This window comes from Chinchilla lanigera, unplaced genomic scaffold, assembly GCF_000276665.1.
Source record: "Chinchilla lanigera isolate Chin_1 unplaced genomic scaffold, ChiLan1.0 scaffold00039, whole genome shotgun sequence".
NCBI lineage: Eukaryota > Metazoa > Chordata > Mammalia > Rodentia > Chinchillidae > Chinchilla > Chinchilla lanigera.
In genome coordinates this window covers 18,105,157-18,129,080 of record NW_004955440.1, presented here as the reverse complement: position 1 = coordinate 18,129,080, position 23,924 = coordinate 18,105,157, and the positions used below count along the sequence as shown (strand labels likewise).

The 23,924-nt window shown below is 34.3% G+C and overlaps 1 protein-coding gene across 1 annotated transcript in view; it reads left to right on the top strand.

Moving 5' to 3' along the window:
- Positions 1-379: 379 nt before the first annotated feature.
- Prpf40a (PRP40 pre-mRNA processing factor 40 homolog A) overlaps positions 380-23,924 on the top strand; it is a gene marked incomplete at its 5' end in the record, with an annotated part of 44,864 nt that continues 21,319 nt past the window's right edge. The window contains 4 exon segments of the mRNA XM_005390816.2: positions 380-511; positions 12,996-13,076; positions 14,137-14,167; positions 16,006-16,022. Of these exon segments, the coding sequence (XP_005390873.2) occupies positions 380-511; positions 12,996-13,076; positions 14,137-14,167; positions 16,006-16,022 (261 nt within the window).

Below are 23,924 nucleotides of genomic sequence, written 5' to 3'. Positions count from 1 at the left end.
CTTCGCCGCGTAGCGGTGTGAGCCGCCCGCTGGCTGGCGGCGTTCGCGTGAGGGAGGGCGAGGGTTTGGCTGTCAGCCTCCGCGTGAGCTTCCAGGACCGACTCGGAACTCAGCGAGACGGTGGTGTAGTCGACACCCGCTCGCCCGAGACCCGTGATCGCCTGTCCCATCAGCGACTTAGTCTTTCCCATTTTCCTGTGGAACTGGCAGGCTGCTTAGGAATACGGGTAGAGTGCATTTTGTTGGGCACGAAAAAGTACGAGTTAATCTAACACTTAGTCTAACACGGTGCCTCCGCAGGTAAGTGATTAGTCCGAGAGAGATTTTTTGAGGAGCGTTTCCTATAACTCGCTAACCTTAACCTGTTACTGTTTTTCAGATGGGGCACCCTGGCATGCACTATGCACCAATGGGAATGCACCCTATGGGTCAGAGAGCAAATATGCCTCCTGTACCTCATGGAATGATGCCACAGATGATGCCCCCTATGGGAGGGCCACCCATGGGACAAGTAAGAATGTTACATTTTTGTTTTGTTTTCTGTTTACTTTTGCCTCAGTTGTTACTGTGTCTAGATCTCAAAATGTAGGTTGGATAGTGTGCTTCTAATTGTTTAAAAGTTAGTTTACATCCAGATGGTGATTCAAATAAGACAAATGTTGAATCATGACTCTACCCAAGTTTTGAATAGTAATGGAACAATTCTGTGAAAGGAATTTACTGAGTACTTAAACAAAATTAAGACTTTTTTAATTTTAGAAGTGACAGTACATCTAGGCTTTTTAACTTAGTGGTTTTTTTCAAGCATGTCAAATGAAGTTAATCTTGGAAGTAAATATCTAGTAGGGACAACGTAACTTATTTTTGTGAGTCATATAAAATGCATGGAATCAGAAAATATTAATTGTTTAGAAATTTAGCTTAGAATGAATTTTATTCTTGAAAGACCTTCTTTGTGTGTAGCGGTGGGAAGGTTTTGTTTTGTGAATCTGATTCTTCATAGGACAGTGCCAAGTAGGTAGTCCATTTCCACTTATATTTGTTTTGTTTTTAATGCTTACTGCTTCTGCACTCCTGTTTATTAGTTTCCCCTTCCATCTCTAGCGTAAAATGTAGATGGACACTTTGTGAGAGTGATTTGGATCAAAAGGTTTTAATGCTGACTCAGTGACTGGTAGAACTGAGTTTCTAGAGAAGCATCCATAAGGGCAATGGGATGATGTACCGTACAAATTATGTGCTCTAGGTTCTATAATACGCAAGTCCTTAGGTGGCTGGGTCATGTCCTTATGAATATCTTGCTAAATCATGAGAAATTTAGGCTAGCAAACTATTTTGGAAAGCCGATTATATATGATCTTTTCCTAATGAGTACTGTTGACTTTGATATTTGTTTAAACCTGGATGGTTAAAGTCATTAGTGAAATTATAGTGGGAAAAGGAGCTTACTGTCTTTTTTTTAACAGTAGAAGGGCTCAATGTCAACTGGTTTTCTTCTTTTGTATTTGGAATATAGCCCTTAATTTTGTACAAAAATCTTTATTCAAAGGCACCAAACCCAAAAGATTCTGCCTGCAGCTCTTTATAAAAGATATTTATTCTGATACTCTTAAAATAACACAAATTTTAAAACTCCGTAGGAGATGCAGAGACAACTCTGATTCTTCTTCTGTTTCCTTCCATCTCTAAAGCAGCAAGGAGCTCTTCTTGTTTTCTTGGTAGAGCTGCTCTAACTAGATAATGAGCTTTAAAAAATATTTATTCTTTAAATGCTCTGGTTCTTATTTAAAATTAGTTTCTTTCCACAGAAAGATAAAATAAAACAATTTGCTACTGCCAGATGCTTCTCTCTTTTCTGGGGCCTTCTGTTTCCATTGGGCCAATCAAGGTAAGTTTGCAAGGGATTGACCTGCTTGCCCTTGCTATATGGTGCTAGTGCACTACCAAAGACAAGATACCAGCTAGTCATTGCTAGTAAAATGCAGATTTTGTTCTTTAAAAGTACTTTTGTGTATCTCATTGACATAAGCTGGTCACAGTTTGTTTATGGCCCTTTCTCTTTAGCTGTATCAGTGGCCATCTTCCTAATAAGTTCGCTTGGTATATATCCATTCAGATATTTTGAATTTCCCCTTAAGGTTTTCTTCTACTTTTTTTTCTAGGCCAGTATATGCTGTGTGCCTTTAAGTGTACCTAATTATGTAGATACTTACAATTCTTTCTCCCTCTGTTGGCTCCTATTAGGATAGTGAGTATTTTAGGAGTCCAGCTCAAAGGGTCCCAAGAGAATCTACGTCATTTTTCTCAAAATTGGATCATTCTTCTTTCCCCCTTTAATATCTAAAAATGTGAGTCCCAAATCTTGCTAAAATTACTTCTTATTTTAGCTTTATAACAGACTAGGAGAGCATGGATAAATTTGCTCCCTCAAATAAAAAAGGAATCTTATTTGAAGTTCTGTGAACATCCCCTTAAAAGTTAATAACTAGCAAAAATTATTTTTTGCATCATTTCTTCTATCTTTAAGAAGGATTGATGAGCACTAAATGATCACAAAGTAATTTAGAGAAGCAGGGTTCCTGTATCATTCACAGCACATGATTCTGCCATACAGTTTTTAAGGTGAACACAAATTCGTTAGATTTTGATAGTGAAAATTATGGAACCTTTATATACACTTGGTGTTCCTTTCGTAACTGCTAGGTTTTGCATCCGTGGTAGTTGACTAACTATTGGTTGACAGTGTTAGAAAAATAAGTTACATCTGTAAAGACCAAGTACAATTTTTTTTCTTTTTATTCCATAAACAGTATATCATAATAACTACATATATTAGTATGCACATGGCATTAGGTAGTATGTGGAAGTAATCCAGAGGTGATAGAGTATACAAAAGGATATCCATAGATTATATGCAAGTACTATGCCATTTTATATGTAAGCAATTTGAGCATCTCTATTTTGGTATCCTTGTGTGTGTCCTGGAACCAGTCCCTGTGGGTTGCCAAAGGGCAACTGTATTGACAACATTTTGTTAAGATTTCTTGCAACGACCAAATGAAGACTAAAATTGGAGGCAGTCTTACTTGATAAATGATTGTGGCCTTAGGAATGTTACTGAACATGGCATGAAGTCCTGAGTTCAATTCCCAATACCAAAAAAATAGAAATTAAAAAAAAATGAATATGACTCAGAATTTTAAAATTTGTTTGTAAAACAGTATGCAGAATGAACACAGTAATCTGGGGAAGCCAAAGTTCACCATTTTAAAATATAACAAGTTAAGGTAGAGATATGGTATGTTCATTTTCTTTAATTAATGAGATAACTTAGAATGTCATTTTAATAATTCAGTATGAATCAGTTGGTAATTGTCAAATGGAGCTTAATATTTCTTTCACATTTATCTCATTTATCATTCAAATCAAACTCACTTCTTTCTTACATATATCTTTATAAGAAAATCATACTTTTATAAAATTAAACCTTGAAGAGCCCTTATAAGTTGTACAAACTTATAAGAACATTTTTTCTGCCTCTTTACAAAACTCAGAATTTTCCAGTAGAAATTTCTATCAAAGTATAATCATGCGAGACTGTCTTTTTCCATATCTTAGTAATATGTCTTATTCTTTTCTTTCCCTTTTTTCTACACAAAGAACATGCATATCCTGCCATCTATCAGCCACAGATGATTGTGCCTTTCCTCAAGAGAGTCACAGTCTTCTTTGTTTTGTTTTGTTTTAATTTAATTTTCCTCCTCTTTTGGTGAGAATAAGATCTCTAACAGTGATGGAGAACTTTTAGAGCTTTCAATGATAAAAAGAGCCTGCAACGGCACACATGCTGTAGGTTCATCACCACTAAATTCTGTAAGATCCCTTTCAGACCTAATAGCCTGTGATTCAATCCAGATAATAGAGGTTACACTATCTTATGGGTTGATACGGAAATAAAAAAAACAGGAAATTCTGGCTGGGCAATGTGGCTCATGCCTATAAATTCCAGCGCTCTGGAACACCAGTGCAAGAGAATCACAAGTTAGAGCCTATTCTGGGCAACTAGTGGCTTAGGGAGACCCTGTTTCAAAATTTTAAAAATAGCTTGGGATATAGCTCAATGCAAAGGCCCGTGGGTTCATTCTCCATTACCAAAAGGAAGAAAAATTCTTCGTGTACTGCCTCACTGGTTGTAATTATTCAGTACTCACTCTCCCTTCGTTCATCATTCAGTAAATTAGTGAATGTTTATGTTTTACAAGTAAGTTTGATTTTTTATTTTAACATGGAGTAAGGCAAGCTCTAACAGATCTTACTTTATTTGTATTCTTGCTACCATATGAGCCCAGATTGTCATACTTCCATGGCTAGGGTATTCAATTTTTGGACAGATTTTCTTATTTCAAGACTTCGCCCTCTCCAAAACTGGGTGTCAATGTGGGATTCCTTGCTGAAGAATCTGATGTTTTTCTATACATATGGCATAGTGTCTCAATTCTACAGTGTAACTTTCAAGGATCTTTTACAGTAAACATCAAAGCACATTTCAAATGTGGACGTCTTCACACTTCTAACTTGAACCCAAACTGGTCTTTTCATCCTAAGTGATTCGATTAGATTAGTTCATGACTGAACTTGTATAGTGTTTTTCTTGTCTCCTGTCCCAAATTCACCATGAAATTTCCTTTGCTTACCTGAATTCTATTTCAAGTTCTACCTTTTCAAAGAGGTTCTTAGAAATAACTTTGGCCAACATATATCTCCCCTTTAAACTAAAAATCTTGTATCATCTATTCAGACTCTACTGTTTCATATATTTTGGCACTTAGTTATTGATTTGTTTTGTGGTTCTGATTTGTTGATTTTCCAACAAGTAACAGACTGGGCTCTTAGAGGGCAGGTGCTATGTTCTATACTGTTTTTAAGAACCTTATATAAATGCTGAACAGTTCTTGGCACATCATAGATGCTCAGTAAAATACTTGTTGAATGAATGAAAGAAATACAAGATACTTTTTCCCACAATACAAGTGGGAAAGTTAGTCATTTTTACATGTGTTTGTTTCCAGAATTTGCTTATGACCTTGGGTTATTATCACTTTAGTCTGCCTCTTCAGTTTCGCTTTTTCATTTAACAAAAATGAAACAGAAAATAAAGAAATACTTTTGTTTGGGAAAAAATTCTGCAATACTTAGGTTACAGGCAAAACTATTTCTGTGTGTGGTATCATTGATGATTATCAAGTTTTACTGAAGAGTTTTGTTTTGCTCTGCAGTTTTCCATAAAGTAGAAGATGGTGTTTTGGTATATAGGTCTTCCAGAGGCTTATTTTGTGTAAGCAACAGAATCTATGCCTTTGAAGGAGACATTAGCCAGTGGCAAAAAGAAACTATTTTTGTTTGTTTTGGCTTTTTTTGAGACAGGGTCTTGCTATGTAGTTGAGACTGACCTTCAACTCACTACGTAGCCCAGGCTGTCCTTGAACTCACAGTGTTTCTCCTGCCTCAGCCTCAGAGTGCTGAGATTATAAGTGTGTGTCACCATGCCCAACTAAAAAGAAACTTTTTAAAAGTTACCTGCTCATAACTACTCAATCTAGATAAATTTTTTATCTGTTTACATTACTTAAGCAAGTACTTTTTAAAAATATATTAACCCAAATCTAAAGTGTATAACTTTTAGACTGGGAGATTAGGATTTGACAAGTTTTTACTAGTAGATTAGAGATAGATCTTATTTTGTTACTATTAGCAATTCTTTTAATAGTAATATGAATTGACTTATTCAAAAACTTTAGAGTAATGTTTGTAAGTGTTTGAGGTATTTAGAGAGATGTAAGTAAAATGAACTGTTTCCCTTCGAGATTCACAAAGCACAGTCTTTCAGAAGCCTTTGAAGCTTTTCATTTAGATTCCTGTCCTGATTATCTCTTCCCCTCCTTCTCCCCTGTCTCCCTGTTTATCTGTTTATTTTACTTTGTCTAGCACATTGCATGGAATTAGAATTTTGTGAAAAATGTTTTAATTAAGGCCACTTCTCCATTTAATTTGTTTTGTAGATTAAAAAGGCAACGTTGTAACATGAACAAATATATTCATTAAGTGTGGGATCAAAAGGAGAAATGTCAACAAGCTAACCAGCTGATTTTTAATTGGGTTTGTTAGAAACGTTGATGACATGACTTTGAGTCACAAAGTAGTATTTTTAGTAGGTAGAAAGATTTGGTACATAGGCATAGCCCATACCTGTGTGCTAGGGTTTTATTTTTTGTTTGTTTTTAACCTAGAGAAATAGTTCCAACTTGTGAAACTTTGTAAGTGAAGAAGCTGTCTTTAGTCTTGCATTATTTTCTTTTCCATACCTTCACACTTGTGGGTATTTAGGTCTCTTGGATAAAGATGAATGATGTGTACCTTGTTCTGCAGAAGCTTATGGTCATTTCTGAGATACCTGTCTGAACAGAGTTTCATCTTTCTCCTGCTAGGATGGCTGAAGGGATATTTTGGGACATTTGAAAAGCTAGTGGATATGAATATTTCTATATTTGCTTCCTATTTCTCTAAGGCTTTGAATATTTTAGACTTTTCATTTTGGAGGGGAGGGGGAAGCAACAATCTACTACAATATAAAATGGAGTCATACTCATTAGGTCCTGAACTTCTGTTGAGGTGTAGACTTTTTAAATTACCTTTAGTTGATAAATGAGCATTAAGTTCCTGTTTGATAGTGTGTTTTGTGTCTTTGTTTTGGAGACATGGTCTATTACTGTGTAGCCTAGGCTCACTGTCCGTGATCCTCCTACCTCAGCCTCGCAAGTACTGAGATTATAAGCGTGTACCACCCTGCCTAGCTTTAACTTCCTGTTTGAAAACATGGGTTTAATACAGTGTCTTGCCTGTGTGGTATCAAGAAAAGTTGTTACTTCTCAGAAGTACCGTTTTCCTGTAACTTCCAGGTAATTACATATTTACACAGTGACGCTGCATAATGATGTTTGAATCATTGATAGCCTATGTATATGACGGTGATCCCATAAGATTGTAATGGAGCTGAAAAAAGTTCTGTGATCTAGTACTATGTTTTTATAGTACCTTTTCTGTGTTTAGGTGTACAGGAACTTATTGTTACAGTTGCCTACAGTATTCAGTACAGTAACTTGCAGGATAGGTTTATATTGTAGGAGCCGTCCTCTGCTATTATAGCCTACGTAGGCTATCCCACCTACGTTTGTTTAGGAACAGTACTTCCCACATAAAGATATTGAGCTCAACAACAGACTCTATGTACTGTGATAAGTCAGGTAAAATCATAGTGAAGCTAAAAAATTTCTGTGGCCTAGTGTCAATAGCTACACTATTGTTTAGCACAAGCATTGTGTTTGTATTGATGGTGGTATAAACAAACCTGCCAGTCATACCAATGAATAGCACATATTACTGTGTTTAGAACATAATACTTGGTAATGATACTAATGCATTGTGCCTGTAATGTATATATTTACTATGTTACACTTTTTTAGAATGTACTCCTTTTCACAAAAATGTTTACAATAGTTGTCATAGTATCCATACCAGCAACAGCTTTCATATCTCCTGATGCATTAAAGGTCACATCTAGTGATTGACCTATACCCTCGAGGTTTGTGTAAATGCACTGTGATATTTATACAATAAAATCATGTGGTATGCTTATCAAAAATAACCTCCATCAAGTGCAGTGTGGCTGTTACTTAATATAATAGAAAATTACCCCTCCTTCATAATGAAATAAAGCTTAAAGGGTTAACTGTATATAATACTGAATCTAGCTTGAAGGACTTAGGGAAGAGGATAATAATAATGGTCTTAGGTTCTTGAAATACTACATACGATGGCTTAGATTTTTTTAGTGTAAATACTGTATTAAAGTCTTTCATATATGACTTGAGACACTACTATTTGTAAGTATCTCATTATGTTTAGAACTTTTTAAAAATGAAATAACATGGTTCACTTTTATAGCTCTATTTCTGAGCTTTTGTGTTATGTATTATTTAAAAGAATCATAATTCTGCCGCTGTGTTTATATAGGCTTTGAGAAATTCATGTATCCTATTAAATTTGATCCTCCTGGCTAAACTGTATGTTGGCAAGGTGGATGTATTAATACTAGGAAGGCTCAGGGAGTTAATTGTACAGAGACTTGTAGAGACAGTAGTGAATATGATACTTGATGTGGGATTGACTTCTGATTACATGTGTTGATTTCTGTTGATGGCGATAGTATAATATTTATTAGATGCCTTTAAAGGAGAAAAATGCTCGAAATATAAATAAATGAGAAGATAAGCAAGATAGAAGATGCTTTCATTATCAGTTGAAGAAGAGCAGTGATAGTAACAGTTGGCCCTTCATATCTTCAGATTCTGAATCCATAGATTCAGGCAACCATTTGTCAAAACATGTTTTTATCAACTTCTAAACAATATGATATAGTACTTACATTGTGTTGGGTACTGTCAGTAATCTAGAGATAATATAAAGTATTCCCAAGGATATGCATATGAAAATACTGTACTGTTCTATAAGAGATTTGAACATCTATGGATTTTGGTATCCTCTGGGGTCCGAGAACTCTTAAGCCCTCATGAGTAGTAAAGGGCAACTGTAGCTATCACGTCATTTACTGAGCTTTATTCTGAGTGCTTCATGTTTGTTTTCTGTGCATCTAGTAGTAAAAATTTGACAAAGTTTATGTTATGTACAACTTATTGTGTAGCACTGATACTGCTTTATCACTGCCCCTTTTATTTTTCATTTTAAAACTACATAGAGTGATAAATGAAACACACTCATTGATGGCTGACTTTATGGGATGCTAGTGACTGAACTAGTTACATGAGACCCCCCTAAGTTTTGCTTATTTGTTTTCCTCACACTTGTGAGTCTTATGAAAAACTCTTGATAATTGGCTTTATAACTAGGAAATAGAAATGTACATAGAAATTGTTTTGTAAAGTGTATGTACAAATGGCTAGCCTCTTAATTTTATAGCATTTTACGTATTTGCCAAAATAGTTTAAATGGAAATTTATAAAGCAATATGTGTTTTGAGTTTAATAGTGTGGTTCACGTGAAGTTGTAAACTGCCACGTTGTAGCTTTATGAGTGCTGTTCATAAAATTAATAAATCAGGCACACAAGCACAAATACCACATGAGTTCTCAAATAAAAGATGAGTAATATGAAATAGGGTGATAGATCCTCTGTAAATGGGAAAGATAGCTAGAGATAAATGGAAGGGGCTAGTAATAAAAAAGATACATATGTACATGTACCAAGCCCCCCCAATGTAATAATAAATCTAAATTTTAAAAAAATAAGAATGCTTCCCTGTAATAATTTTGAACGCATATGCTGTTTTTCTTGACATTTAAGCTGTTATCAGTGCTGAGGTGCTATTTTTTTATGTGCCCCTGTGAGAGAGGAGGAAACCTAAGTAGGAAGTCTGACTCGGCAGTGAATGCTGAATTATCTAAAGGCTGTACTCCTCCCTGTGAAGTTAGGTGTGCCTACCAAGCAAGAAGGGACAGAGAGTAACTTGAATATCAGCTTTGGTTACTGGGGAAAGGGAAGGACAAATCACTTAGAGGATTTAAACTACAAGCCAGCTCCTCTTAGGAGCTTGTAGCCTAGATTCCTATTAATACTGTGGTGTTAAAATAATAGATAACTTTGAAAATCTTAATAGTCTTAGAATGTTGGTGTTGTCAGGTGACTGGTATAAATCAACAGAAGTCCTCTGAAAGAATTCCACTTCAAAGACAAAGATTATAAAATGTACATCCATGTTTTTTGTATCCTAGCACTAATAAAAAAGGAGAATCATTACAACAGTTCCACAAAGTAGATTTTTCAGGCTTTGGGAAACTATGCTTTTTGTGGCCTCTACAGGCAGTCTGAATTTGTCATATTTGTATAATTTTTTCATGAGATACAATATTTTGCATGTTGATGCTTTTGTTTCTTGGTTTTTTGTTTATAACATCACAGTTTTGGTGAATCATTGTATCAATGAACTATTTACTTTTAGACTATTCTAGTGGTACATCATTTAAAACTTTCATAGATAAGTTTGCCACATAAAACAAGCTTAATGAGTCTCCCCTTTCAGAGTTCATAAGGATTACTGGAGGAGACTGTAGCTTTTCACTTGCTCTTAAATCTCATTGTATAACCAATACCATGAATTCCACCATAAAGGAAAATTTTTGAGATGTTTTAAAGTTTGAACTGTGGGAAAAAGGATAGTGAAAGAGACAACTTCCTCAAAATCTGTATGTTCTATCATTAGCTGTCTCTTTGGCCTGGTTTAGTAACTCTTGTTATATATAGGCTTTTTTTGGCTTTGCTTTTTAAAATGAGATTTGATCTGTTATAAAAATGAAAAAGTTTCCAATAGAAATTAGATTCTCTTGTTCATTGTACTGCTATTGTGTTGCTTTATGGAGGTTGTTCTGTTTTGTTTTGTTTTTGTTTTACCCTGTTTAAAATGTCTTCTCATTCTTCAGGGGAAAGTTACTTTTTCTCTCTTAGGTTTTAAAACTCTAATTTCTGAAATTAGTTTAGAATTCTACTTTTGGATATGGTACTATTGATTTTAAATGTAAGCCACTGTGAATTAGGGGAGTTCTGTGGTCTCTTGATGGAGACCACTGTGAAGCAGCCCCGAGCAGGACTTAAATTAACCAATTGGCTTTTTATGTTTACTTGTGAGTCTGTCCAAAGCCTAGTCCACTTGTCTGGAAGTGGGCAACAGGACTCATAGTAAGTGAACCTCTGTGAGTCACTAATCCCTACTAAACCTGTAATGGCAGTTAAAGCTAGAAAGCCTCAAAGGATAAGACAAGATCACAGCCAAGGACACCTGGATCCATCTTCAGGCATGTCATTCCTGGGTGAATTAATTTAATACCTTACTTGGAGAAGTACTGGAGTGATTCTGCCCTTGTTGAGTACTCCCCTCCCTTCTTCTGATAACCAAATAAATACAGGCCACCCAGAGAAGGTCTTGGTCTTAGCCCTGAGAGAATCTCAAATGCTGTAAGAGGGCTTTGATCCTCCTGGAGCCCTGAAATCATTCCATTCACCTCTTTTTATTTAGCCTTCGCCACATACTTGTTCAGGAGATTGCAGACCTGATCAGCCCTCAATAACTAAGGGATATAATTAATCCTATAGTCTCTGTTACCCACCATGTTTCTGTATTGCTTTCCCCATATAACCAATCCAGATTTAATTTACTTTGCATTAGCCTCATATAGAACTGTGAGGATTTATTTGTTTGGGTGATATATGAGCTAATGGTGGTGAACCTATGGCACTTGTGCCACAGCTGGCTGTTAATATCATTGAAAGCTCTAAAAGGTTTGCCGTCATTGGGCTAGAAGCAGGCTTGATTCTTTGTCATTTGATGTATTCACCTATCTCACTACACCCCATCCTACACAGGTGTATGTTATTTCTCTAATCTGAGTCTTATGGAGGCTTGTGGGTGCTAAATCCTGTGCTGTTTTATGGAGGTGGGGGGTGTCATATATTCTAGTAGGCCCCGACATTCTTGCATTCACAATTCAAAATTCTGTCAAAAAGTTGCTTAATGATTAGTTGATTGGGTTTTCTTGCTGTATGTTTTGATTTAGGCGGGGAGGCGCAGTTGAGATAGGGTCTTACTTGTGTGATTCAGGCTGGTCTGGAACTCACTATATAGCCCAGGCTAGTCTTGAACTTCCAACATTGTCCTACCTCAGCCTCCCAAGTGCTGAGATGAGAGTTTTATGTTACTATAACCAGCTTCAGTTTATTGTTTTTTTTTTTTACTCTGCTAATTTCATGCTACTTCAGTTTACTAGATATTTTAGCTGTGTTTGGCCTTATAAGTTGACTTTGACAAGTAATAAAATTTAGTGTGATTGTTGGGGCTTTTAATTTGTATGTTCCTATTGATCAATATGCTTTTGCTGTTATGTTCCCATTTCTCTTATTTAATTTGAAACTTGAATAAGTGGTTACCTTGTTCCAATATCTTTGGTTATCATAGGTAATTTTTGTCCCCTTCGTGGTTTCCTTAGGTCCTTTTGATGTTCATGTTAAAGTCAAAATTGTAATGTGTAATTAAACAAATATCATTAAGCATTGAGTTGTATCCTTTAGAACCTGCATTAATTTTCATTATTTTAATTCATATATGGAGACGATTCATTCATAGATTTGAATGGTGGTCATTTGTAAGCTAGATTGAACTCAAATACAGTAGTACCTTGGCTTGCAAACAAAAGAGTTTGGCAAAATTTTGTTTTTATTGCAAACTTTACATTGAGTGACAGATGTCTTTCCCCGCACAAACGCATCTTTTCCAAAATCGGGGAACAAATTAAGTTCATGAACCAAGGCACCACTGTATCTTTAGGAGTTTATATTATATATGTGCTGTAAGTTTCCTGTACAAGAGAAGGGACAGATGGTTTATTATTAAAAAGCTTATTTTCTTATGTATTTTTTAAGTTACCTGTTTACATTTTAAGCACTTTGGAGCTAAGATTTTGAAAAGAACCAGATTATTGGTACATTTTATTCAATATAGGTATTAAAAAGCAAAGGAAAAAAAATTTGCAAAACTTCTAGATGTCTTCTTCCTCCAAATAGGGAGAAAAACCTGGATGTTCACTTAAAACTAAAATGAAAGTGATATTCTTAAGTTTAGGCTAAAAATAAAATAATAGTTTGTACTTTTTATATTCAGTTGTTAAAAGTGATTTTCTTTACGCATACTCACTATAGCATGAGCATTAAAATAGATCATTGATAGAGTACTTCATTCATTCAACAAGCACTTACTAAGCATACTTACTGTCCATACGGTGTAGTTTCAGTGGGTTTTATTAAGTTATACAGTGTTTGACATCACATAAAGCATTCTGGTTTTACATAGTAACCTTTTTTTACTTCTATTTTAGATGCCTGGAATGATGTCTTCAGTAATGCCTGGAATGATGATGTCTCATATGTCTCAGGCTTCCATGCAACCTGCCTTACCGGTAATCTTGTGAAAACAACTATTTTCTGTGATTTTTTTTTTTTCAATTGATTACTTTTATCTGTCTAACGATATGTGTACTTTATAGGCAATCATGTTATAGGCCTTATAGGCCTTGTAAGTGGCTCCATAGAATTGTAATGCAATATGGCAATTAACAGTGGACTTCAGGTTTTACTTTGGAGAAGTCGAAATGATGAGTGTTTACATTTTTCCCAATAGTAAGAGAGTAAATGTTTACTTTAATGAGTGCTAATTAAAAATCGACAAATGCAGTTTAATACTAGATTTACAAATCAGAGGATTGGATTTGCAGTCCAAATTTCCTTTAGACCTCAGCTGTGGCAAATTACTTAGAAAATATTTGAACAGACTTATGCTCCATTTGGGTAGCAGTGCATCATTGGTACCATATATTGTACAAATTACTGCAGTCTTCAAATTAGTTTAATTATTTCCAAATAACCTAGCAGTTGATTGAACATGCATGACATACTCTTCTAGGGTGGTAATTTTGTAATGTTTTACACAAAACCCTTAAGGCCATATATATTTTAAAATTCTGATACTAGAAAGTAACATTTGCAATACTGTATGTTCTATAAAAATTTCCTATGGTGCCTGGGACAATGCCTTATATTTCTAACATACTAATATTTCTATAGTAAAACTTGCAGTTATTCACTGTGAGGTACAATAAAGAGTATAAATAGTTTAATTTCGTTCATGACAGATTTTGCTACAATAATGAGCTTTATTGCCATGCCAAACTTGGTTTGCAGAGGTTTGTGGGTTTCAGAATTCTGAGTAAAAGTTTGGTTCTGTGTATCTCTGATGACCATGTAACAGGTAAGAGTGCTTAAATAACCCTAGGTTGCTGCTCTTTCACAATTTATAGCAAGCTCAGAGAATGAAAACAACTAAAACTTGCAGAGCATTTTTGAGTCCATAGTTGAGTATTATACATAGAAGAAAGGGACTGATTTTCTGTTTTGTTAGTAACATATAAAAATGTAGTTAAAATGAGGTAAATATTAATAATTTCATTTTTCTTCTTACAGCCAGGAGTAAATAGTATGGATGTAGCCACAGGTATGTATGCTATGTAGATAGATTTTATTTGTAGAGGTATAGACATATTGTAATCAGGAGTAAAAGCAGTGTCTCTTGGACTTTATGATTAGCTCCTCATGTCTTTTGTTTTCTTTTTGTTTTTTTGTGGGTTTTTTGGTTGTTTTTTTTTTTTTGGTTTTTGGCAGTAAGGAACAGGAATAAGCATTTATAGTTTAATTCTTAAGAAATTGCCATAGATTCAAGTCAGAGGTTCTGGACCAAATTTATTGTGTAAAGAGGTTTTGAACCCTAGAGTGATGTTAAATTTTGTAATTATTGCAAACATCTAATAAAGTCCAGATTTCACTTAAAAGAAGACAATTTATGTTGAAACGTTAAATGATCTGGTTTCCAGTGTGTTAACGTTGACATAGTAAGTGCTTATGAACATAGTAGGTGCTCAGAAGGTATTTGTGAATGAATGAAGTCTGATTCTGTGTTTTTACTCAGCAAACATGGGAGTGGGGTAGCAGTCCTATGCATTAGATTATGGAGCTCCTTGGGCTTCTGGTTCTCTCTCCTTGGTTCTCTTTCCTTCATAGTCAGCTTTATGTTATCTCATTATCCTTGTAGTTACTGGCATTTGTAAGCCCTATGTTTTTATTTTTGTTTTTTCTATGACCAATATCTGGTCAGCTGACTAGTGAGACTTTTATATATAGTAATAATGCTTTAGTTATTCATTAATAAGGAGTTTTCCATATAAATTAAAATGCTAACTCCTGAACTTTATCCCATGACTATATCAAAACTTCTGTTTTAAATTTTACTGGTTGAAACATCGTTAAGATTGACGTGTGCTTTTCTACAAATTGATCTTTTAAGATGTTTCACAGATTTCATTATTTACACTAAAATGGTGTTCTGAAATGCCTTATACAGTTTTAAAATCTTTTTTATATATCTAGACTCTAGGTACTATTACCCAAGTAATCCTGGAAAATTACATTAAAACATTTTAATTACTTTTACACTGTTTTGGTTATATAATAGATATCTATAGTAGCTTTATTTTTGAGTGTTCTTTGTTTTGCTTTACACTCTTTTTTTTTTTTTTTGTCATGTACAATTTTAGCTCAGTGGCAGTGTAGTAGTCAGTAAGGTTTATCCAAGGTGTGATTATTGCTAATTGTTATACACAATTTTTAATTAACTAGTTCTAAAGTTAGAGATTATTTTCACTAACACATTTCAGAATCTCTTATACATATCTTAAAGGGTTTTCTACAATCGTATAGGGAAACACCATCTAATAGAACTTTCTGTGATGGAATTTTCTGTAAACTGAACTATCAAAAACAGCCAGTAACCACATGTAATTATTGAGTATTTGAAATGTGGCTAGTATAGTTGAGGAACCAATTTTTCTAAAATTTTTATTTAATCTCTGTTTAAATTTTAAACAGGAATATGTTGTAGCCAGTAGCTGTTGTTTTTGTACAGCACAGGTATAGAATGTGACATAGTTGAAGTTCCCAGACAGAGGCATTATTGTGCTTTTGTAATATATAGCAAAGAAAGAGAGATTAGGTGAGACAGACACCTGTAATAGCAAGAAGACAAACTAAAGATAAGATGTATACTTCTCAAGCTGGCTCCAAGTGACTTTGGAGATTGAAAATGCAAGTTCTGAAAATGCTTTGCTCTATACATGTTCATTTATGGGAAGGAAAACCACACACACAGTTCAGATGGGAAAGTTCCACAATATTAATAAGCACAATGAGGAAAAAATAATACGAATTAATATTGAAATGTTAAAAAAGGAAAACATGATTTTATCACTATGTAAATAATTTATCTTTTTTGCCTTTTAGGTGCAGCATCTGGTGCAGTAAGTACTATTTTAACTTTTTTTTTTTCTTTTCTGGTACCGGGAATCGAAGTCACGACCTTGCACTTGCCAGGCAGGTGCTATGCTGCTGAGCTAAATCCCCAGCCCTGTTTTAACTTTTGTAATAGATATATTCCACTATATTTTAGCTACTACATTGATCCTTATTTCTATTTTAAACATAATCCAAATTAATCCATAGTTTCTGACACCAAAGGTTCAATTAATTGTTTGTTTCATTTTAAAATCTAATTTTGATGGGATGTACAAGAGAAATTATGTCTTTGTGTTTGTGTGGCTATAGTGAAATACTGAGCTGGTTACATTACAAAGAAAAGAGCTTTCTATAGATCCCAATTTTGGAGACTGAAGAGTCCCTAGACTGGGGCACTTCATCTATAAACCTCTGGTAAGGGCCACCTGGCTACTTCACAGTGTGCAAGAAAGCGTTACGTAGGGAGAGTACATGCAAGAACAGTATGTGGTATGTGTCATATGGTTAGGGAGAAAGATGAAGCCAAGAAACGTGGAATCACTATACAACAGACTTCTGAGTACCGATTTAGTTCCATGGGAGTAAAAACTCACTTCCTAGGAAAAAAGCATTAATTCCTCATAATGACCTCTTAGTCACCTCTTAAAGGCACCCCTCCCCAACTTTGTCACATTGGGGACCACACTTAGTCAGGAGAAATCACATTCAAACCATAGCAAACGGTAATCCTAGGTGTCAATGTATGAATTCCCTCCACTGAATTAGACTGATGCTTTCTAGTCCTCTGAATTAGAAGAAACAGTGTAGTACATGTAGATACACAACTGTTATTAATCTTGTAATGTTCAGTTAAGTATTACACAAGAAGATTTTTTTTAAAGAAAAAGTTATTTACCCTTGTTCATTACTGTAAATCTAATGTAGATCTTTTCTAATACTGTTGTCCTTCTGTATCTTTGGGAGATTGGTTCTAGGACCCCTGGTGAATACCAAAATCTAATGATGCCCAAGTCCCTTATGTAAATGTCATAGTATTTGCATATAACTTATGCATATCCTCAAATATATTTTAAGTAAATCATCTCTAGATTATTTAACACCTAATGTAGTATAATTGCTATATAAGTAGTTTTTGTGAATAATAATTTAAAATGTTTCTACATGTTCCGTGCAAATTTTCTTAGTCTTGTACCTTTTACTAATGCTTCTGTGTACAGTATTCTTGTAAACATATTTATGTTTTCCATGTTTTAGGGAAAAATAGTGTTAAGCTTCAGGCCCCCACTGAAGATAGCTATTTTATTCTTGTTAGTATCAGCCTCGGGGATTTTCATTTTTTACTATTCCATAAAGAGCAATCAAAGGAAGAGAATATATATATATTTTTTAAATATACATACATATGTGGGTATGTTCTTCTTTAACCATAACAACAGTACCAAAAAGTAGCTTATCCCACTTTTTTTTTTTTTTTTTTTTTTTTTGGTGTTTTGTTTCATTTTTTATTTTTGTTTTCTTTTTTGTGGTTTTGGGGATTGAACCCTTTGTGTAAGAATGGCATCAGTGGTATCCTGCCAGATGAAGTGGGCCTGGGAAAGAATCTTGGAACGGTTTCTCTTCTTGGGTACATTAAACATTGCAAAACTGGTAGGCAACTATTCCATTGAGCTACAGCCCCCTCAGCCCAATCCCACAGTGAGGGCTGAAGAAGTATAGACTTGACTGCAAGTATGTTAATCTTTTACATCTTTGGGGGAAACTGTTGGAGAACCTTATCTAATGTTTCTTAAAATGTTTATATCTTATACTTTAAAAGTTAAATAATATATCCATCCCAGTACTCTACCATTAAAGGACTTGCTTTTATCTTTGAAAAAAGATAACTTCCTGTTTTTCCCATTTATTGAGATAACATAGGTTTACAAGGAGGAAAACAAAGCACATACACAGTAAGTTAGAGAAAAGTAAAATTTAACAAGAATGAGGGAACCATAACTTATTTTTCTTGTTTAAAAGTTAACTTTTCAAAAATCTGTATGGGCCAAATGTGATGGAACACTCCCATAATCTCTGTACTCTTAGTACTCTGGGGGTTGAGGCCAGGGGATCTCCATAAGTCAGGTAGTAAGTTCAAGGACAGCCTAAATTTACATAGGGAAATCTTGTCTCAAAAAGAAATGTGTGTGGGCTACCTCTTGAGTATAATATTTATATGATATCATAAAGTTTACTTTGGTGTATATATATATATATATACACACACACACACACACACACACACTATTAAGTTGTTTTGTTACCAGATCTTTAAATATTATCAGTACTAACTCTTAATTAGTTGTGAGTTTTGGATAACTTTCCTGGTCTGTCATTTGTTGATTTCACTTTTTCATAGCACTTGTCACAGAAATCTTGACAGAGATGATTGTGATTCTTTTTTAGTTTCTGAATTTCTTGAACTTTTTACAAAGAATAGGCTCACTCATCCATCATATTGCTGTTCTGTATATGTACTTGTAAGAGGATTGTTGCTTTAGTTTTTATTATTGAATTTTTTTGATTCTTCTGAATTATCCACGTGATAGCCACTTTTTTTGGGGGGGGTCATATATTCTGCTATCTAGTTGAAGGTTTTCTATTCCACTGTCTGTTTCTTTCTAGCTCAGTGTTGTAGTTTTTTTTCCTACAGGATGGATTTAGTGTTTACTTAATAAGGGAAGTTTTCAGCCAGGCATGGTGGTACATGTCTGTAATCCAAGCACTTGGGACAATGAGGCAGGAGGATTGTAGTGAGTTCAAGGTCAGCCTGAACTTTAGCGAGACCCTGTCTCAAAAAGAAAATGGTTTTTTAAGCTGTTTTCAGATAGTAACATGAAATCTACATCCTTCTACAAAATAAAATTAAATGTACGTACTCAACAAAATTGTTTTTTTTTTTTTAAACTTGAGATTATATTTAACTCATTTGAATTTTGGGAGAAGTAACATTTGTATACATTTCTTTTAAATTTTCCCAGTCAGAAACACTGAATTTGTTTGATAACATGCTGTTAGTTTTATTTTCTTTTAATTACAGTGCAGATGTGAGTTACAGGCCAGGAATATAGCTCAGCGGCAAAGCACCTGCCTGGCAAGTGTGAGGTCATGAGTTTGATTCCCGGCACCCCCAACCAACAAAAAAGAATGAGTCGTACTTCAGATTATGGTCATTATTGTTGCTCTGTAAGGACCATAATGCTTTTTCTTCTGTATGTTTGTTCCCATCCACCCTCCCCAAAACGTCCTCACTTAGGGTAATTGTGTTGTGACGTGTGTGTATTGAGAAAAGCTTATGAAATGTTTTGCATGGTTTTTTGCCTGTTTGTGTTATATATTAAGACATCTCATCAGGGGATGTGGTAGTCAGTAGTCAGGTCTTCTTTTGTGTCTGTTGCAGTAATGGAGGTTTAAATTTTTAGAAATTTTTGTCTGCAGTTTATGTGTTACCCCTGTACCTTGTTTTATCTTTCATCTGTTTGACCTACTTAAAATAGGTATTCAAATCTTTAATCAGAAAGCGTGAAGTCATCCTTTCTTCTCTGTATTTTTTGTTGCTCCATGTATTTCAGGTTAAATTGCCATGTGTGTCCACAATAAGTTTTTGATCTGTTAAATTTTATACTATACAGTGTTCCTCTTTTTCTTTTATGGCTTTAACTTTAAATTCTGCTTAGGTGGGACAGAGAAGAAGCTATTTTTATACAGCTAAGAGATCATTTCTCTACATTTTTAAATTGACTGAAAATCTATTGTGTGCTGTGATTACATTCTTCAAGTCTAATATTATTTAATGGCCTTATTTAGGGTGGTGTCTTACTTTTCTCTCGTTGGCTGAGACAAAATACCCGATACTCAAGCTCATAGTTTGTGGAGGTTTCAGGCTATAATCCATGATCAGCTGGCTTCCAGGCAGAGTGGCACATAGCAGAGGGGCAATAGTTGAGGGTCACAGAAGACAGCAGAAGCAACAAAAGAGGAAAGACAAGCTTCTTTCTGTCCCCCTTATATTGTATCCCGTCCACCGGGATTAGGGTGAGGCCAAACCAATTAGTGGACCGATCCAGCAGTCACCCACCCTGAACCATGAATCAGTTGTAAACTCTAGATTCAGCTACCTCTGAAAAAGTGACATCTAAAACTGCATGAGGCATTGGGAGTGGGAGACATGTAGACACAAACTGTAACAGATGGTGAGAGCTTTTATTTTGTTAATTCATGCGTTGCTTGGATTTAGCCATTTTTTTTGTTTCATCAAAGTTACCTTATATATTGTATAAATATGTGTGCATATAGAAGTGTTTGTCTCTTACATGCACAAAATTGAGCCCTTTGTAAAATTTTTGAGACCAAGACTTACTAAGTTATCCAGGCTAGGCTCAAGCTTGTGATCCTCCTGCCTCAGCTTTCTCAACTCCTGGGATTAGAGGCATGTACCACCATACCAGGTTGAGTGTTTTGGGTTTCTTAAACTATACTGAGTGTCCTTGCCATAGTATAGTTTTTTTCTTTTTTTTATGCCCAGTTTTCTTTGCATTTCAAACGATATTTTTTTGTGTATATATTATGACTGTGTATATTATTAGTTATGATGTCTTAATCTTTTTATTTAACAATGAATCTTTAGATATCCATTATATTACAAATAGTATACACTGATAATATGAATGGATCATATTGATCCTTTTCCTGTTAGATGGATATTGAGTTGCCCATTTTTTCACCTCTAAAGTAATCTTAGAGAAAACATTACTTGTGTTTGTAGTGTTATCAATGGGATTTCCCACAGTAATGTAAATTCTCTTTTAACATTGTAGTTCTCACAGTCCTCAGTTATATTCCTTATTTTTCCTGTTTAAAAAATATTGATTGATTCCCTAGAGCTTCCCATTTTCTAATTTAATAAAATAATGTGGGGATGATGTCATCTGACAGAAGTGCAAACTATTACAAACGTTCTAGGGAATAATATCTTAGTTCCTATAAGGCCATCAAGGCTTATACTGTACACTGTCTTGGCTTTCACTAATTCAGAATATTTATCCAAGTGATTCTTGGGTTTTTCCTGATTCTATTATACTAGTTATAAGTCCTTCATAAGGAGTTAATCATTGCTTCCTAGAGATCCTGTGTTTAAAAAAGTCGGACATTTGTAGACTTTTTCTATAATAACCAGCACTATAATTTGTTTTCATTCTATTTTCTAGACTACACTAATATAAGTAGTGTTGCTTAAGAACTACTCACCCATATATTCTATCCTATGAAGGTAGCTTTCCAGTTGTAAGGCTATTTGATATATCTGCTAATATTTTAGGCCATTCCTTTATTATCTCAATTATTTAGATAATTTGGGTTTAAAGTTTTCTTTCAAAAATTATTAATTATGGGCAGAAGCAAGTCAAATTATTACTTTTAAGAAAAGTTACTACCAGCAAAACATTTGCTGCAAGTTAAATCATTACCATTCCTAGCTTCACCTTTGCATATTATTTAAGACTTGATGTTTCAGTCAAAATAACTTGGCTTCTACTGATGCCAAGAGTTCAGAGTGGCTAAAATCTAGCCTTTAAAGGAAAATAAGACTGAGTTTTCACCAAGTCATTTCAGTCCATGTAAGCAAGTTATTAACGCTCCTAAATTTTAATTTTTCTTACCTATAGAATGGAGGTAGGGATTATACCTATCTGCTTTGTTTTAGTATGGTTCTGAGGCTGCAGTGAAGTACTAGATATTAAATACCAACTATTTTTAGCTTCAGTCCTCTGCCTCCCTATTATTTGGTCATCAATATGCTGTCCATTTCTTTTTCATTACATTGTCACCTCATAAATTCTAGTAAACCTATCTTTTGTTGATGCCTTTACCATAGGTGATTTGGGAAGTTTAAATACAGTTTTATAGCTCATGGTAGGCCTCTGTTTAGATAGTACAACTTTCAGGTGCTACTGAGAACATTAAAAATCTTTAACTCCTTTTTCTTAACATTTCCTTATGAGTTAAAGTATTACCAATACAGATGAAGTTTCCATATGTACATGTGTAATTGTATAGCCTTTTAGTGAAAAGAGGTTTAATGAGGTGAATAACAACCAAATATTTTTCAGCACCTATTAAATATTTCAAAGTCATTGTGTTTTCTTGTGCAGTGAAAGGTGTCATAACAAGTTAAAGAATTTAACACATTCTTAAAATAGTCTAACCTGCTGCAGTATGCAGTATTCCATTCTGTAGTCATGCCAAACGACTCCCAGATCACTGGGGGAAGGGCCACTTCTTTAATACAAGTGGCTTAAATTTCATAAACACCTTTGAATTCTAGTGGTTATGAGTAGATCCTTTGCATTAACACTAGTTACCTTCTCACAATTTACAGAAAATAAACGCCTTACCTCATTTTTGTAATAGATATAATCACACTGAAGAAATCATCATTTCTTTGTTCTCCATATATACTTGTTTTTTAAGTTAGCTGATTGTCAGTGTATTTCATTTCATCTTTTAAAATTTGAAATTGGGGTGAATGTTGTAATCTGTAATATCTTAAGAGTTTCATCATCTGAGTAGCAGTTGTGGCTTAATTGTGTACAAGTGAACAGCAAGAATGCCCACATTAATTGAATGTTGTCAGTAGTTTATAAGAAAACGCAGAAGATAATGGCACAACACTCTACTAGTAAAATGATTATAAGAAAGTAGTAGTAAAAAAAAGTAGTAAATTAAAAAGTAAAAGAAGTAAAAAAGAAAAAAGTAGTAAATTACATATGTTCAGGCACATTGGCAAAGAAGAAATCAAAAGTAGGTCATCTCTTACTCCGTAAAGTTGGTAAGGAAGAAAGAAAAGGTAAGTCAGCACTAAATAAGTACAAAAGGAAGATAGGAAGGAATAGTGTGTTACCAACATTCTTGATACAACAGAGGATGGTACTGAAATACAATGAACATTAGTCATTGATACAAACAGTGGTCATTGAAGAAGCTTAAGGAGTTTATTTTCTTTTATGTGTTTTTATTCATGTGTGCACAAAAATGATACTTGATAAAGATCAAATTGTAAGAAGAAATCTCTCAAGAGTAAAATAATACCTGGTAAAAAAGCATATTAAAAAATATCTGGTAAAAAAGCATATGAAAAATGATTGAATTTTTCTTTTCTTAGAGGTATGTACTTCTTAGATTTGAAGAAATATCCTATGGATCATCTTTAGAGCCCGCCTTCAGTCATACTTGTTACATCTAATAAATCTGGTGCCCATGATATGGAACCCATTAGTTTTGATATCCAGTAATTCATTCATTCATGATAACTTGTTACACTTTTTTCACCAACCTTAATTTGAACCATCATTATCAATTGATGTTTCAGGTTTCATTAAAAAAAGTTTTTGATAACTCTGTTGGAACCTTGAGTAAAGTTTATATTCCATACGAAACTAGTTTCACATAAAACTTCCTTACCTCTCTCCTGTTTTGAGGAATTTGGGTTTACTTTTTATCCCTGTTAAATTTCATCTTGTTGGTAGTTAAATTCTGATTGTCATCTACAGGCCATTTTTTCCAGTTTTGAGAGGTGTGTCTTTAGATGGGATACCAGTTTAGTACTGTTTCCAAGTGCATGTACTTACCTTTTGGGTTAGAAGAGATAAATGCATTATTAGTTGACTTATGTTAGCATCAAGTTTGTATATTGTATTCTGTCTTACCCTCTAAATTTGTGTTGCTGGAGAATTGTCTCATATAAAAAAGTTTAAAATTTACTGTTCTTAAAAGAATATTTATTTCTAATTCTGAGAGATGCCCTAAAACTGACATTGACCCACACTAGCTTTGAAGTTCTTTTTTTTTTTTTTTTTTTTTTTTTTTTTTTTTTT